The sequence below is a fragment of the Nycticebus coucang genome, chromosome 5 (genome assembly GCF_027406575.1).
Source record: "Nycticebus coucang isolate mNycCou1 chromosome 5, mNycCou1.pri, whole genome shotgun sequence".
NCBI classification, from domain to species: Eukaryota; Metazoa; Chordata; class Mammalia; order Primates; family Lorisidae; genus Nycticebus; species Nycticebus coucang.
In genome coordinates, this window is record NC_069784.1 from 55,774,964 (window position 1) to 55,793,347 (window position 18,384).

The 18,384-nt window shown below is 44.7% G+C and overlaps 1 protein-coding gene across 1 annotated transcript; it reads right to left on the bottom strand.

Moving 5' to 3' along the window:
• Positions 1–18,196, bottom strand: TDRKH (tudor and KH domain containing). Its single transcript, XM_053591558.1, has 14 exons — positions 18,092–18,196; positions 9,269–9,409; positions 8,456–8,562; positions 7,654–7,843; positions 6,414–6,553; positions 5,991–6,312; positions 3,893–4,053; positions 3,546–3,718; positions 2,432–2,496; positions 1,996–2,147; positions 1,689–1,790; positions 1,338–1,434; positions 1,059–1,144; positions 1–878 (listed from the first exon to the last, which is right to left on the bottom strand). The coding sequence occupies exons 2-14, from the start codon at positions 9,390–9,392 to the stop codon at positions 846–848; spliced, it is 1,752 nt and encodes a 583-aa protein (XP_053447533.1). The 5' UTR covers positions 9,393–9,409; positions 18,092–18,196; the 3' UTR covers positions 1–845.
• Positions 18,197–18,384: the final 188 nt, after the last annotated feature.

Consider the following 18,384-nt stretch of genomic DNA (forward strand, 5'->3'; position numbering starts at 1 on the left):
TTTAGATTTTCTCGAGAACTTTATTCAGCAAAGAATCACCCCAAATGACTCAAATGTAACTATGTATGTTCTCCATGGGTGTGTGTGTGTACACATATGGGTACTATGTTAGCAATTTAGAGTACTTCCTGAGCTCCCTCTCTCTTAGAATTTTACCTAAAGTTCACAGAGAAATAGCTGGAGCAGAGTTTCAAAAACCTGTCTCCAGTAACATCAGCAACTGAGGCTAGGAGGTAGCATTCTCTTCACTTCTCAAGATTATTAAATAAATTTTGCCCATTTTTGCCTTTGCCTCCTGACTCAAACGCAGTGTTCAAGCCCCTAGTCCTTGAGCTTACCACTCAAAAACTTCCTTTAGCTACAGTCACCTGACAAGGTGAGTCCAGCAGTGGTGAGACCCTATAGTCCCAGCTACTCAGGAGGCTGAGACAAGAGAATCTCCTGAGCCCCAGTTTAGGGTTGCTGTGAGCTAAGACGCCATAGCACTCTACCGAGGGTGATCAAGTGAAATTCTGTCTTAAAAAACAAAACAAAAACAAAATGTGAGTCAGGCTGCTGCATCATCACTTTCAATGACAAACTCTGGCTGTTTCCCAGCCTCAAAAAGAACAGAGCCTAGAAGCAGTGTGCATTGTGATGGGCAGAGGGGACCAAGCCTGATGAGAACAGCCTGGAAGTGACAGCAGTATGCAGACACTGGAGGGTGGGGGAGAAATCAGAGGCGGAGTAGGGGAGTGTATCTGTTTCCCTTTGCCCCACACTTTTTGGTTGTCCAATAGAAGGAGAAAACCGATGTGGTCCACAGCAAGCCAGGCAGCATATGTAATGAAGAGTGGCATGGGTCTCTAGCAAAGACTTCTCTCTCCAGGCACCAAATCCTGCCAAACACACAAAAACACAAAAGCTTGAAAGGGCTTAATCTGACAGCAAGTTAAACTGTAACAGAGAAGCTGCACAGAAGCATATTAAGATAGGGAATGGGAGAGAAGTCGTCAAGCAAGGCCCCTGTTGTCACCCTCATTACTTTCCTGTTGCTACAGACAGATGGGTCCACTCACAGCAAAGCAGGTGACTGTGCAAGCTGAGTCCTGACTTGAGAGTGAGAAGTCGTCTGCAGGGTTATGACCAGACACAGAGGCAGCTTCTATTGAGTAGTGGGGAGGAAAAAGTTAGATACCACCCAATTCTATAAGGTGCTACCAGCAAGGCTCAGGAGAAAAATGGGCCTCTTGGTGCTCAATGACATGACTAAGAACCATACCTTAACCTCCCTAGTTTAGAAAGATTGAGAAAAGGTAACCCCCAAAGATGCTCTAGGGAGGAAATGCTGTTTGTACCCGACAGGCTTGGGGAGGATAGGGTATATGTCATCTCTCCAGGGCTCTTTTCGGTCTCAGTGAACACAGAGATGAGAGAGGCATCTGTGTCTGCGGCCTAAGGGAATAAAAGAAAGAACATGTTGGATGTTGGAAAAGGAGGCACCATCCTGTCATTTTCTACAGGACCTGGTTAAGGCACTCAGGTTTGGCTGCTGAGGTGGGGGACAGTGCCTCCTTGGCTGAATTAGGGGACCAGCTCAGAGTGCTTAGGAAAGCTAACAAACTGTCATGCCTAGAAGCCCTCACTGTCTCCCAGGCACTGTATTTGTCCAGAGAAAGCACCCTGAATGGCGATGACGGCTCACTCACCACATCCTTCAACATGTCTGGGACACCTCCGTTTTCTTCCATGTCTTCAGGAATCTCAACTGCGTATCCTTTACGAACTAATTCTAGCCCAATATCAAGTTTCTGAGAAGAGAAATGAAGAGAGAATAATGTTCTCTCTGTGAATCTGAGATGTAAATCTGAGGCGGCAAGGCAGAAGAGCTAGGAATGACACTTTAAATACATTCCTTCAGAGGGATGGTGAGTAGGAGATAAGGGTTTCTGGGAAGTAAAGGTGGCTGTAAATATACTGAAGATGCAGTGATCAAGGAGTTAACTCCAGTCCTACCTCCCCACTGCTAGTGTCATATAAGTAGATCTTTGGCCACGTTGAGACCCCAGTGTGGACATAGCTAGAGATCCTGGCCATAAGGGGCTTCCAGTCAGCACAGTGAGTGAGTCTGTCAAATTCATCCAATGCTTCCTCTTCCCACTGTTCACCTGGCAAAAGATTGTAGGAGCAAACCTCAGAAGTGGCCAGTGCTGACAAGGTGGGGATTATACCTGGAGGAAGTTGGAACTATCCCTCTCTACTCAGGAAGGCACCTATGTATTCTCTGGTGGCAATGGGTCTGACAGCCAGGTTTCTGGCTGCCACTCTCTAGTGCTGGTGCAGAAAAGTCTCCAGAATTCGCAAAGCCTGGGAATGTAAGAATCCCACCCATGTGTGGTGTGGAAGTTTTCCTATTAAGAGGCACAGTCAATAGGTGGTGCAGCTGACTTACCTGATGGGGCGATCTGTGCCAGACTGCACTCTATTGCTTGAAAAGGAAGGCTTAGGAAGTCGCTCCTAAATTGAAAGAAACTGAGATGAGAATTCTAGGGCCAGAAGAGCCCTTTTTTTTTTTTTTTTTTTTTTGACAGAGTCTCACTATGTCCCCGTTGGTAGAGTGCCATGGTGTTATAGCTCACAGCAACCTCAAACTCTTGGGCTTAAGTGAGTCTCTTGCCTCACCCTCCCAGTTAGCTGGGACTACAGGTGCCCTCCACAATGCCAATTTTTTTGTCGTAGTTGTCACTGTTGTTTGGCAGACTTGGGCTGGGTTCCAACCCGCCAACCCTGGTGTATGTGGCTAGCACCCTAATCACTGAGCTATGGGTGCCGAGCCTTTTTTTTCTTTTTGAGACAGAGTTTTACTCTGTCACCGTGGATAGAGTGCTATGGCCTCAGCCTAGCTCATGGCAACCTCAAACTCTTAGGTTCAAGTGATCCTCTTGCCTTAGCCTCCTGAGTAGCTGAGATGACAGGTGCCTGCCACAAAACTGGCTAAATTTTCTACTTTTTTTTTTTTTTTAGGAAACAAAGCCTCACTTTGTCACCCTTGGTAGAGTACCGTGGCATCACAGCTCACAGCAACCTCCAGCTCTTGAGCTTAGGCAATTCTCTTGCCTCAGCCTCCTGAGTAGCTGGGACTCCAGGTGCCTGCCACAACACCTGACTATTTTTTTGTTGCAGTTTGGCTGGGGCTGGGTTCGAACCCGCCAACCTTGGTATATGGGGCCGGCGTCCTACTTACTGAGCCACAAGCACTGCCCTAATTTTTCTACTTTCATTAGACATGGGTCTTGCTCTTGTTCAGGCTGGTCTCAAACTCCTGAGCTCAAAGGATCCACCATCTGGGCCTCCCAGAATGCTGGGATTGCAGATGTGAGCCACCACACCTGACCCTTTTGGGTCTGATATCACTTACTTTCAGACAGAACTACCTAACCCAGGTCTCTGTAAGTAAGTTGCCTTCCAAATCCCCTGGTGATGAATTTCAACAGCTCACAACTCTATGGCCAGGACCGGTCAACAGGTGAGATTCTAGCTGACTCCATCTTGGCCTCTGCACTGACCTGAGAGCCCTGAGGTCGTTCAGTGGACAATCTCCATTATCTCCAAAGTCAACATAGTAGAGGTCATAGTTCCCATTTTCCAATGTGCCAAGGATCTGGGCTCGATACCAGGAACCATTTGTAAGTAAAGGTGCTGCTACAATGTCTCCTATTTGCACAGTCAAATCTTCAGGCTAAACATGGGCATGTCAGGAAGGGACAGAGTTACAAAGCAGTAGGCTAACAAACAGGGAATGGCAGGAGATGAATGAAGTAGATGCCCCGCAGGAAAAGGGAAAGACGAAGTACTACAATGAAGAAGATGCAACTCCTTATCGCACCCCAGTCCTGTCCCTGTGGCAACTCACCAGGCTATTTTCATAGTGCTGGGTCATCTCATTGACAAGCTTATCCAACTGCAGGCTGCGGGAGCCAATGATCTGGATCCAGAAGTGGTTAGGGTGTTCAGAGGCAGAGACATAGACTTCTAGGTACTCATCAGCATGGAAACTGAAGTCAGGGCTAGGGACTGAACACAGGGATAGGGATGGGATCAGAACCAATCTCTGGTTGGAATAGAGGCTGCATCAGGGGAGCAAGAGTTATAAATACTGAATGGCTGTCACTATTTTAAAATGGCTGAAAGGACAACTGGATGAATCATACCACAACATCCTAAAGAACCACACTAAGCTACTCTCTGTATCCCCCATGTAGTAACAGTTCACTTGTTTAGTTATGTGTCATGTATTCAAATCAGTCAATCATAATGATGGTGACTGTGGCTAGCTGTGGCGTGGATTAGTACAAAAGTATGTGGACAGCAAAACACATGGGTTGTCCCAGACCCCACTCTACCACTGACTCTGCCAGCCCGGTGCCTGGCCCTCTCTTCCTACACCAATACTTATGTACAGGAAAGAAAGCTCACAGCCTTTTCATTCTTGAACAGTGATGATTTTCAAAACAGTAATGAGATAGGCAAAAAAAATCTGAGAATTTTACTTGTATAAAAAGTCTAAAAAAAAAAAAAAAAGTAAGTCTAGACCTTCCATTTGATCCCACAACCCCATTACTAAGCATCTACCCAGAAGAAAAAAAATTTTTTTTTTTTTTTTGAGACAGAGCTTCACTTTATCACCCTTGGTAGAGTACTGTGGCGTCACAGGTCACAGCAACCTCAAACTCCTGGGCTTAAGTGATTCTCTTGTCTCAGCCTCCCAAGTAGCTGAGACTACAGGCACCCGCCACAACACAACACCCAGCTATTTTTTAGAGATGAGGTCTCACTCTGGCTCAGGCTGGTCTCGAACCCATGAGCTCAGGCAATCCACCCACCTCAGCCTCCCAGAGTGCTAAGATTACAGGCGTAAGCCACCATGTCCAACTCCCCCAAATCATTTTATCATAAGGACATTTGCACTCTAGATTGTTTATCACAGCTCAATTTACAATTGCCAAGATGTGGAAAACAACATAAATGCCCACCAACTCAGGAATGGATTGTACATATACCATATACAAGCTGTGGTATATGTACATCCCAGAATACTATTCAGCCATAAAAAAGATAGAGACTTTACATCTTTTGTATTAACTTGGAGTTGATGCATATTCTTCTTAGTAAAGTATCACAAGAATGGAAAAGCAAGTATCCAGTGTACTCAATACTAATAGGAAGCCAGCTGACGATTTAATTCATGCCCACATAAGAGAAAAACTCAATTCAAGTTGGGGGAGGGGGCCTGCGGGAGGGGCTTGATGTGCTCTCACTTAATGGGCACATCTGGTGGCTGGACATAACTATAAGAGGGACTTTACCTAACAAACAAACATTGTAACCTAGTATTTATGTCCTCACATTAACCTGAAATTTTTATTTATTTATTTATTTAGAGACAGAGCCTCAAGCTGTGACCCTGGGTAGAGTGCCGTGGCGTCACAGCTCACAGCAACCTCCAACTCCTGGCCTCAAGTGATTCTCCTGTCTCCGCCTCCCAAGTAGCTGGGACCACAGGCGCCTGCCACAACACCTGGCTATTTTTTGGTTGCAACCGGTTGTTATTTGGTGGCCCGGGCTGGATTCAAACCCGTCAGCTCAGGTGTATGTGGCTGGCACCTTAGCTGCTTGAGCCACAGGTGCTGAGCCTAACCTGAAATTTAAAAAAAAAGTAGGTCTAGAGACAGAATATGATGTAATTTCTGTTATTTGATGTATTTACTCACAGACTAGTTCCCTGTGTCAGTGTATTTCTCTCATTTTCCTTTATCAATAGTTGGTTTATATTCAGAAAAACATTTTAGCATTAATCCAAGTAACGTATTACCAGAAAGGCTTATCTGTGATGAAAAACTTATAAATGTAGTCACAAAAACAGAAATGATTTTTTATTGCTAATTTTGGGTTATGTAAGCCAGTATTTCTACCTTCCATGTTGGGTATGGACTTTCCTCTTTGTTACATACTTTCGTATATGGATGTCTCCGGAATGGCCTGGGCACCAGACTTCTGAAGGCTGTCATCGTTAGGTTTCTCCCCGGAGCTTTCCTTTGGCCCCACAGCAGCCACGTCACCTCCTCCTTTGTGGGGAGTAACTGCCCGGGGAGCAGGCTGCCCCATGCTAGAACTTGTGTTTTTCCCTACTGTTGGCTCTCCAGCTCCGTCCGGCTCTGTCATTTCCTCTCTTCTCACACTGATTGGTTGCTTGCGTGGAACTCTGGTTTCTGCAGAATGTGCAATTCTCTTCCGAAGTTCTTCATCTTCTGAAACTTTCTCCAGTATCAAATGCTGTGAACAACAAGAGAAAGGATGATATTCTGACCCAGGATGGAGGAAAGGGCTCTTCTCCTTTTCAAGTCTGATTCTGGTCTATCAGTCGGTCTACTTGCCTTAGCTGCTGCCACTTCCTTCTGTGTTCCTGAGATTTTTATACGTCTTGATAGTAGTAATGTCCCCTCTGATTCTTTGTCACAGGTAATTTTGGCTCCAGAGGCCTTACAGATAGAACGAATCGTCTCACCGCCTCTTCCTACATTGAACAATACATAAAAACCCATCCTTTCCTCCTGGCCAACCTCACTACTAGAGAAATCATTATTTTGTGTATATGAGGAGAAGGCAGACATTCTCATTTCCGAGTTGAACAAAATGTAAGGTGTCGAATGGAAAGAAGGAAACTGCTGCAATTACTGTAGGAAGGAGAACATGGGATTCTTTGCTTTATCCATTTTAAATTCTATACTTAGGCTAGATTAGCTTCATGTCATTTTCATTTTTTTCGACCACTTAGCAAGGTCACACTTTACATCCCAGGTTGTAAGAGGATATGCTGCAGGGTGTGTCAGAACACTGGGCCAAGGACAGGACGTTTCACTGCCTCTAACAGCAGCATGAAGGGATGCTCTGGGGGAAAGCATAATAGGTACTGTCTAGAGCCCCATTTTAAAAGATTCTGGATAATATGAGGATCCCTAGCAACCCTTTAAAAATTACAAGGCAAATACATTTACCAGAACCCTTCTGGAGCCTAAGGTTCAGATCATAAAACTTCTTGAGGTAATGGGTTTTGCTTTACCAACAATTCTTTTAAAAAAGTAAAACTAGGGCCAGGTGTGGTGGCCCACGCCTGTAATCCCAGCACTTTGGAGGCTGAGGCAAGTGGATTGCCTAAGCTCATGAGTTTGAGACCAGCCTGAGCAAGAACAAGACCTCATCTCTAAAAAGTAGCCGGGTGTTGGGACAGGCGCCTGTAATCCCAGCTACTTGGGAGGCTAAGGCAAGAGGATCTCTCGTGCCCAAGAGTTTGAGATTGCTGTGAGCTGTGACACCCCGGCACTCTACCAAGGGTGACAAAGGGAGACTGTCTCAAAGAAAAAAAAAAAATGTCCCTGTCTTTTTTCTTCAGCAAGGTAAAAGGAGAATAGGCCTGGGCAGTGCCTGTGGCTCAAAGGAGTAGGGCACTGGCCCCATATGCCAGAGGTGGCAGGTTCAAAGCCAGCCCCGGCCAAAAACTGCAAAAAAAAAAAAAAAAAAAAAAAAAAGGAGAATAGGCCAAAAGAACCCTTGGGAGATTGTAAAAGAAAGGCAAAAGTAAAGAATAGAGGACCCAGGGAAAGCCATCCAGTGTACCTATGATTCTGCCCACAGATCTCTGGGGGACTGAGAGCTGCTCAGACACTGGGGTGTTCTCTACCAGCATCTGATGGATCGCCGCTTTGGCCTTGCACACCTGGACAGGAAAACCACTGATAAGCAGCACACGCTCATCGCCCACATTCTCTGTGTCCACATCAATACGAGCACCTGTCTGTTTCCGCAGCTGCAGAGAAAAGGACATGACATGTTCCAATATGTTCTGGAAGAGTTCCCATTTGAGCCCAGCTAGGGACACTCTAAAGCAAACCCTGGAAGTAGAAAGAGTTGGCCAAACACATTAGCTTGATTTAGCTAAATCAAGACCATAATCAGTCCTCATTACTTATACTTAGGGAAGGAGATTAGTAACAAAAGTAACCCCCAAATAGCAGTTAATTCCAAACTCTTTTTTTCTTTGGTTTTAGAATGCTCTCCCCACCCCAATTTTATTTAGAATAAGAATCATATTTTGTTTTCTTGACATTTCAGCAATGGATGATAGAACAAGCAGCGATATTTACTATCAATTAATGAATTCATTACTTCCACAGAATAGTTCAAGCTATTTCAGTCTGACAATCATCCAACCAGAAACCCCTATTTCAAGCTAAGCCATCCATTCTCTACGCAGAAGTACTCTTCTCTAGAAAGAAAATAGCAAAGTTACCTAAAAAGTTCCTGTACTTGTTCTTTTTAAAATATACACATGGGTGTGTTTTGTGATACGGGGTCAGAGGAAGAAAAGAGATAAACAGACTCAATTCTGGGAAAGCCTGTTGCCTGCTCACACGCTCACCTGTTTAATATTGGCTCCTTGCTGGCCAATGATGAACTTCACAGCTTCCTGGGGAACTCGCATCTCTATTTCAATGTCATCTTCCCCAACAAACGTCAGCCGCTCTTCTGCACAGATCATGGCTCATCAGATTGAATTCAGATAACACCCACCCACTCTGATACTACCAGCTCTGCCCAAGATTTGCCTGTCAAATAAACCATAATCCAAAATACGAACTGAGCACCTCAGCTGTGGTAACAAGGAGAAGCAGCCTCCCGGGGAGAATCAGAGGTTCTCAACAAACCCGAGACGGGCATGTTCTCTGAAATACTATTTCAGATGCTAAAATATGAAAAGTAGACTCTCCAAAGAAGAGGAGCTGGGTTTTGGGCAAAGTACTTCTCCCAAGACATGACTACTGGAGAAGAATGAAGGCCAAAAGTTGCCCAAGGTATCCAATAGGCTCAGAACCTCTCCTGACTGATGTGTACACAAGTCCTCTCTCTAGGTTCAGACTTTGAAGAAACTAGCTTCTAACAACTAATTAGTGAGAAGGAACATATATATATGTATATATATGTATATGTATAGAAATTTTAAAAAATCCTATTGCCACCCTGATCTTGCTGAAAGGGACAGATGAATGGAGTTGTAGTTTGGTAGACTAGCTTCATAGTAAGAACATGGGAAAAAGGAAACCATATAGTTCCGCTAAAAGAGTCTTCACAGAAAGCCAATTCACCCCAACAATACTTGGCCTGGTAAGGGAAGTTTCGTCCTCATTTAAAAAGGCAGGAGCTGGCCTGGGCATCTCTGCACGCACAGCCGTACCTCTGCTCTCCCGGTACCTGCGGTACAGGATGTAGGCGACCGCGGCACTGGCTGGGATCCCAAGCCCCAGGGCTATTTTCTGAGCTGTGAACAGGCTTGTCCAAGAGTTTTGTTCAGTGGACATTTCCGCTCACTTACATTCTGAAATAAGCAAACAGAGGAAAAGAAAGCTTTCATCCAACACCTGTTGACTAGGAGAGAAGCATGGGAACACATTCTTGAAAAGACTGCTATTGTCTCCCTTCCCATTTCAAGAGCTTCAGCAATTTCAAAATCTATCCCACATGGAAGGCTTTGGGGTGTTTTTAAAAGATGGCTAAGGTACACATATAGATACAACTGAACAGAAGCTTACTTCACTGTTTCCCCCTCAAAAAGAACTATACATTGCTCAGTTTTAAAAGACAAAAGAAAAAAACAGTAAATGAGTCAAATACTTAAATATGTTAGATTTCAAATCAAACTATTTAAAATTCCTTATCTAAATCTTTCTATGCTTCCAAGTCTTTCCAGAAGCTGTTGACTGCAAGGAATGCTGTTCCAAGCCTAGTAAAGGCCTTGCTACTTACTTTTCTGGGAAGTACGATCTTCATTTACTGCCTTTACTTTAAGTTTCTATTTACTCCTCAACCAGGTACTGGTTGAGGTAGGTTTCTCTTTACTCCTCAACTAAACCTAAACTCAACTCCTAAGCCTACTGGTAGGTTTCTATTTACTCCTCAACCAGCTATCAGCAGAAATGGGCTCTGCCCTGCTCCTTCACCAAACTCTAACTTCCCAGATAGTCACCTGGAGAGTGTGCACAAAGCCTCACCTCACTTTGCCTCTATGGCAGCAGGGAGGCAGATTCTCCCTCCATAAAACTTCCCTTGTGACTCAGAGGGTAAGGCGCCGGCCCCATATACCGAGGGTGGCGGGTTCAAACCCGGCCCCGGCCGAACTGCAACAAAAAAATAGCCGGGAGTTGCAGCGGGCGCCTGTAGTCCCAACTACTCGGGAGGCTGAGGCAGGAGAATCGCTTAAGCCCAGGAGTTGGAGGTTGCTGTGAGCTGTGTGATGCCACGGCACTCTACCGAGGGCCATAAAGTGAAACTCTGTCTCTACAAAAACAAAACAAAACAAAACAAAAAAAACTTCCCTTGGTATCTTGCCCAATTTCTTTTGTTTTTTCCCGTTTCCCTGGAGGATGCTTCTGAATTTGGGGCTTGTCTTCCTGGGTCCTCTTTATGTGTTGTTAATGCCACTCTGCTCTCTGGCCAATTTCATCCACACCTGCAGCTTCAATTACTGCCTGTGTTAACAATGCCAACAACACAGCTCCCCATCTGATTCAGAAACTCATCAAATCTCCTGCAGACCACTGCCATGGCCTCATAGGCTTTCTTGCTATTTCTTGCTATTTCTAGTCTCACTGACACAGTCTTCACTTTGCTACCAAGCAAATCTTAACATTTCTTTTTTTTCTGTAGAGACAGAGTCTCACTGTACTGCCCTTGGGTAGAGTGCCGTGGCGTCAGACGGCTCACAGCAATCTCTAACTCTTGGGCTTACGCGATTCTCTCTCTTGCTTCCGCCTCTAGAGCAGCTGGGACTACAGGAAATCTTAACATTTCTTTTTTTTTTTTTTTTTTTTTTGGCCGGGGCTGGGTTTGAACCCACCACCTCCGGCATATGGGACTGGCGCCCTGCCTGATGAGCCACAGGCGCCGCCCAGGAAATCTTAACATTTCTTAACAACGATGTGTTAAGATGCTAGAGACACGAAGTGATTTTATAATATAAGCAGCTGAGAGACAAGAAGGGGAGAAAGAATAAAACAGGCTAAATTTCAGACAACTGGGAACTGAGACTGGGAGAAATAAATCGGGGAACAGCTGCTATGTTAACACATTGCTGATTAGCAACTTTATGCAGAAACTACCCATCTTCCTGGGTAACTCATGACTGGTCAGCAATTGTTTAGTCTTTCATAAAGTGCTGCCCACCAGGGCTCTTTTCTTCTCTTGTTCTGTTAATGTTTTCCTCCCTACTGGATCTTGCCATTAGCAGACAAACATTCCCCCTTCTTTTTTTTTTTTTTTTAAGAGAGTCTCACTATGTCATCCTGGGTAGAGTGCTGTGGAGTCACAGCTCAGAGCAACCTCCAACTCTTGGGCTTAAGTGATTCTCTTGCCTCAGCCTCCCAAGTAGCTGGGACTACAGGCACCCACCACAATGCCTGGCTATTTTTTGGTTGTAGTTGTCATTGTTGTTTGGCGGGCCCAGGCTGGATTCGAACCTGCCAGCTCTGGTGTACGTGGCTGGCACCCTAGCAGCTGAGCTACAGGCGCTAAGCCCCCTCCCCCCTTCTTAAAGAAAAACCTTTCTCTATCCTACTTGTTCCTTCAGTTATTTCCCACTTCTTTCCCTTCTTTTACAGGAAAAAAAAAAACAATCAAGAGATCTATATTTCTGTCCTCAGTTTCTCTTCTTGAATCTATACTATCTACTTTCCTCAAGGTCACCCGTAACCAACTGCTAACCCTGAAGACCATTTCTCAGTTCTCATCTTACCAGAGCACGCAGAGTGTCTGGCACAGCTGCTGATTCCCTCTGCTCTGAAACACTTTATTTCCTTGGCTTCCCCCCAGGCACACCCTCCTGGTTTCCCTCCTCTCTGGCTGTGCCCTCACTCTTACTTGCAGGTTCTTTTCGTTTATCTAACCTTTTCTTTTTGGAGACAGAGTCTCACTATGTCACCCTTGGTAGAGTGCTGTGGTGTTACAGCTCACAGCAACCTCAAACTCTTGGGCTTAAGCAATTCTTTTGCCTCAGCCTCACTAGTAGCTGGGACTACAGGGGTCTGCTACAACACCCAGCTATTTTTTTGTTGCAGTTGTCGTTGTTTAGCAGGCCCTGGGCCGGGTTCAAACCTGCCAGCTCTGGTGTATGTAGCCGGCACCTTAGCCTCTGAGCTACAGGTGCTGAGCCAGTTTTTCTAACCTCAAACACTCTAGTGCCCTAGGGATCAGTCCTTTGCCCTGTGTTCTATTCCATTTCACTTCCTTGGTGATTCCATCAAGTCTCATTCACAGCCTGGCTTTTAGTCCTGGACTCCAGGTTTGTATGTCTCACTGCCTACACAGTGTCTGTTTGATGTCTAATAGACAAACAGGCACAGACAAAGCTCCTGACGCACCTCCTTCCCATCATCTTTGCCATCACAGTAAGTGCTCCATTCTTCTAGTCCTTAGTAATCCTCTCACAAACTGCACATCCAGCCTATCAGCAAATCTTATTCACCCTATCTTCCAATTATGCAGAGTCTGACCACCTTTTACCTCTGCATTGCTATGACCCTGCTCTAAAACACATTCTCTTTTGCCTAATTCCAATTATGACTCTGGATCTGCCATTGTCCATTCAGTTTATTCCCAACACAATTACTTACCTGCTCAAACTTCCCAGTAGTTTCTCATATCACTATGATTAAAAGTCAAAATCATTATAACAGCCTGTAGGTGTTTATCTTGACTGTCTACGCATTAGAATGTAAACTCTGCAAGGCAGAAACTATTCAGTTTCCCTACCCAGTGCTTAGCACACAGTAGCTACTAGTCAAAGGATATGATATTCCTCTAGCTCTGCCAGCAAGAAAAAATACAGACATTTTTTCTTTTGGCCAGGGCTGGGTTTGAACCCACCACCTCCAGCATATGGGACCGGCGCCCTACCCCTTGAGCCACAGGTGCCGCCCAAAAAAATACACTTTTTTTTTTTTGTAGAGACAGAGTCTCACTTTATGGCCCTCGGTAGAGTGCCGTGGCCTCACACAGCTCACAGCAACCTCCAACTCCTGGGCTTAAGCGATTCTCTTGCCTCAGCCTCCCGAAAATACAGACATTTTTTAACAACAATTTGTTGAATATATGCCCTCCTACGTCAGTGGCCCTCTGTTGCCTAAACACAAACTCCTTAATGGCATGAAAGTTTTTTTATAACCTGATCTCTGCCTCCTGTCTTCATAGTCTCACATTCTTCCCCACCTCTATGAAGGGGGCCAGGATGTGCTTTCTTATGTATCCTTGCTCTGACATGTTTCACTTCCATCTTCCTCCTTTCAGTCCAATCTGATGCCTGGCAAAATTCTATTTCTTCAAGTCTCATCCTTTTTTTTTGTAGAGACAGAGTTTCACTTTATGGCCCTCGGTAGAGTGCCGTGGCCTCACACAGCTCACAGCAATCTCCAACTCCTGGGCTTAAGGGATTCTCTTGCCTCAGCCTCCCGAGTAGCTGGGACTACAGGCGCCTGCCACAACGCGCGGCTATTTTTTGGTTGCAGTTTGGCCGGGACCGGGTTTGAACCCGCCACCCTCGGTATATGGGGCCGGCGCCCTACCGACTGAGCCACAGGCGCCGCCCATCAAGTCTCATCCTTAATGCCACCTCCTGAGCCTGAGCCTCCCCTTAGATCACACTGCTCTGTGAATGACACCTCCGTGACCACGCTTGTTCATGCCATATGTAATTGTTCATCCCGTTTATTGTTATGTCTGTGTCCTTCAGATTGCTGAGCTTGAGTCTACTATAGGATGCATCAATTATGAGGATTATTCCCCAACTCACTGAATAAACATGTTTTGTGGCTTGCATCTTTTTTTTTTAAATTTCAGATTACTATACAGGTACGAATGATTAGGTTCCACTGTTTGAATTTGTTAGGTAAAGTCCAAGTTGTAGTTTTTTTTTTTTTTTCTTTTGAGATAGGTTCTCACTCTGTCACACAGGCTAGAGTATGGAGGCATGATCGTTGCTCACGACAACCTCAAAATTCTGGGCTCAAATAATCCTCCCACCTCAGCCTTCTGAGTAGTTGGGACTATAAGCATGCATTACCACACCTCGCTAATTTTTCTTTTTTTTTTGGTAGAGAACAAGTCTCACTTGCTAAGGCTGGTCTTTAACTACCATCCTCCAACAATCCTCCTGCCTCAGCCTCCCAGAGTGCTAGGATTACAGGCCTGAGCCATGGCAGCCCGCCAGCTTCTCTTTTTAGACAGGCTGCAAATAAAATCTGTCACCACTCTGAATGGGTGGTACCACATAAACACGTTTGTATACACCATAGGAAAGGCAACAAGCCTGCTTTCATAAAGATTTTTGCTTTTTCTTTGAGACAGAGTCTTATTATGTTGCCCTTGGTAGAGTACTGTGGCGTCACAGCTTACAACAACCTCAAACTCTTGGGCTTAAGCAATTCTCTTGCTTCAGCCTCCCAAGTAGCTGGGACTATGAATGCCTGCCACAATGCCTACCTATTTTTTTGTTATAGTTGTCATTGTTTAGCAGGTCTGGACTGGGTTCAAACTCCTCTGCCCCAGTGTATGTGGCCAGTGCCCTACCCACTGAGCTACAGGTACCAAGCCCGCTTAAATAATTCTTGAATATATAACCCACAAACTGCTACTTTCCTACATTAAGCACTGATTTATTCTGGGTGTCCAGAAAATTCCTGACTTCTTTTATCTTTTGGTTACTTCATATATTTTCCTTATATGGTCCCTAAAGCACAAAAGTTGTCTTCATTATTAATGTCCCTCAGTTAAACAGTGCTAGTTCTTATGTGCCGAGCATGCTGGGGATAGCAGGAGAAATAAGAATTCCTGCTATAGATGGCTCGGCACCCATAGCTCAGTGATTAGGGCACCAGCCACATACACCGAGGCAGGCGGGTTCAAACCCAACCCAGGCCTGCTAAACAATGACAACTGTAACAAAAAAATAGCCGGACGTTGGGGCGGGCGCCTGTAATCCCTGCTACTTGGGAGGCTGAGGCAAGAGAATCGCTTAAGCCCAACAGTTAGAGATTGCTGTGAGCTGTAATGCCACGGCACTCTATGGAGGGTGACAAAGTGAGACTCCATCTCGAAAAAAAAAAAGAAAGAAAAAAGAAAAGAATTCCTGCTATGGGATAGTCTAGCAGAAAGGATAAATATCAAAACAACAAATTACATGGCAATGCAAACACAATGCAGTTGGCCCTCCGTATTTGCTGAGTAAAGGGAAAAAACCAGTAAAAAGTAATACAATTAAAAAACACAGCTATTTAAAAGGCACTTACATTATACTAGGTATTATAAGTAAACTAGAGATGATTTACAGTGCACGTTATATGGAAATACTATGGCAATTTAAACACAGGACTTGAGCATCCTTGGATTTTGGTTCTTCAGGGTTCCTGGAACCAATCCCCTGCAGTTATTGAGGGGAGGGACGACTGTATATATTTTTGGTTAATGCAATAGTTAAGACTAGAACTTAAAAGGTTTCTTTCTTAGATGGTTTATAGTTGAAAACAATCTCATCAAAATAAAACTCATTTTCTGGGGCAGCGCCTGTGGCGCAGTCGGTAGGGCGCTGGCCCCATATACCGAGGGTGGTAGGTTCAAGCCCAGCCCCGGCCAAACTGCAACCAAAAAATAGCCGGGCATTGTGGCGGGCGCCTGTAGTCCCAGCTACTCGGGAGGCTGAGGCAAGAGAATCGCTTAAACCCAGGAGTTGGAGGTTGCTGTGAGCTGTGTGAGGCCACGGCACTCTACCGAGGGCCATAAAGTGAGACTCTGTCTCTACAAAAAAAAAAAAACAAAAAACAAAACCTCATTTTCTTCTGTATTCGAACCAATTAATATTATCTAAAATGCTTTGCCCTGGGAATACAATACTCAAGACAGACTTATTTACCATCATGGAGCTTCCTGTCTGGCAGCAAAGGTCTTGAAAGACAGGAGTCTTTAGGGATTAAAGGCTTTGGGAAACTGAAAGAAATCTAGCCCTGTGACCAGGAGCAATAAACTTCTCTGTACTCTTACACTGTCTGCTTTTTTTTTTTTTTTTTGCTTTTTATTTTACTTTACTTTTTGATAATCTCACACTGTCTGCTTTTAACACCACCTTTCTGGCCATAATTCATGTTTACAGGTCACAGAAATCATGGAATTTTAGAACTAGAAGGGACCACAAAACTTGATTCCATTAATGATGGTGCAACTTGGAAAACTGAAGCTCAGGGATATAAAAGGATCTCCCTAAGGTTACACAGCTAATTGGTCACTTCTACACAATGCAGTGTGCCAGGGAAATATTTAAATAAGTCTGTTTTGAAGATCAGTCATTATCACAACTTTTTACAGAGGCCCAAAGGACTAACATTTTTTCTCCCATTCTGAAATAAAGTCAAAGTAAAAGGATATCTGATAATCCTTCTGGCTCTGCCAGCAAATCCTCTCAATCCTGACCTCCTACACTTTGTTGGGTTTCATTGCAATGGGCTTCTATAGTATCCCAAAGATCCCTTCATAATACATGCCATGCTTGTAATTTTGATTAATAGCTGTCTGTAGTAAGAAGAAAGAACTGAAGGCACCAACAGTGGATGCAGGGAGACCAATCAGAGATCAGTCCAGGTGTCAGTGATGGAGAATGTGAGAAGTTGATGGATTGTAGAGTTTTAGTAAGTAGACTATATAAGACCTAGCAATTAATTTATGGAAATGTACAGGGTAGAGCCTAGGCGCTAGCTATAAGGTTTCTGGTTTGAGTACATGCTGGTAGATGCTGGTGTTTGAGATAGAGAATATTGACAATTTGGTGGCTGAACAAGTCAGTGGCAGGAAGAGCCTTTATCATGACAAGGATAAATTTGTTGGGCAACTTCTGTTTGAACCAAAAGCTAAATTTTGCAAGCTCTTCTTTAGATATCTTATGTAAATGAATTTGTGCTGAGTTATCAGCTGATGTCGCAAAGAAAATCTACTTGATCAAATATAGTTTTGTTTACAATTTACCTATTTTTCAGCTATAAGTTTCTCTTAAAAAATGAAATACAAGCGGCAAATAATATAATGGAAATGGGGATAATTGTATAGTACTGAATGCTAGCTGTGTTTAATTTTATTAATTAAAATTGAATGGGAAGGGAGAAGAGACTAGCACTTAAGACCACAGGTCCTAAGGGAAGCTAAGAAGAGGAGGCATATGAGGGTCATTTGAGATAATGGTTTTCAATAAAAGTTAGCTTTGAAGTTTCCTGACATCTGTATTAAATAGTTGCCAACAACTATCTGATAAGCATAACCATGGTGTACATTTATACTATCATTTCCAAAACATTCAGAGTAAAAGCACATTCAAAGCTCCAGGTGGGAAAGATCATCTCCTTCCATTATCTTGATAATTCAAACCTACAAAGTACCTAAACATGGTAACATGTTTGTTAAGCTGAGGCTTAATTTCCTCATCTTGGTACGTTTATTTTAAAATCATGAGTAAAGAAGAGCCTCAACTTATTTCTCTCAAGCTAAGGATCTAAAAATAAGGCTTTGTAATGGGGGTCTCCAGCCAATCCCTATGACTAAGGAATAAACACTCCAAGGTATTATTCTGAGTACTGTAAATAGCTCAGAATCCTATTAAAGATAACTAAAGAAAATCTGGGTACAATAAAAAACAAGGTGATAAACTGATGGTGGTCCTCAGTCTGAAGACCCAATCAAAGAGTGCAAACTGACTCAGGGCAAAAACAAACCCTCCCGCACCCAGTCCTTGTGGCTCAACTTGGGCCCAGAGCATTTCCTTGGGTAAAGTCACTAAGCCTAGGGAGGGTAACGCTGCCCCAAGCAATGCTCACAGCCTGGGCTCCGAAACCCGTCCTGGCCCCGCACCCCCACCTCGCTCCAGGGCGTGGAGTCCGCCTCTCTCACTCCACCCGACATTTCCCTACCCCATTTGCCAGGGCTGCCCACCGGCCCAGCCTCCCCGGCTCCCCAAACCACGGCTCTCGATTACCACGCCTCCAAGTCAGCAGTAGAGCGACCCACTACACCTCACCCTGGCGACCGCCACCTCTCTCCCGAACCGGGACTCGCAGCCCAGCGGGTGGCGCTTCAGCTGCCGCCTCCCCGCCCTTGCAGCCCGCCCTCACCAATCAACACCCTGCTCCCAGTCCAACCAATCGTCTTCCCCTGCCACAACCAATCCTGCCACGAACTGTTCTTGAGCGACGCAGTGGCAGCTCGCTCATGCCCAATTACCCGGATGGGACCAGAGGCCGGCTCAGCCTGTCAGCCAATCAGAACCAG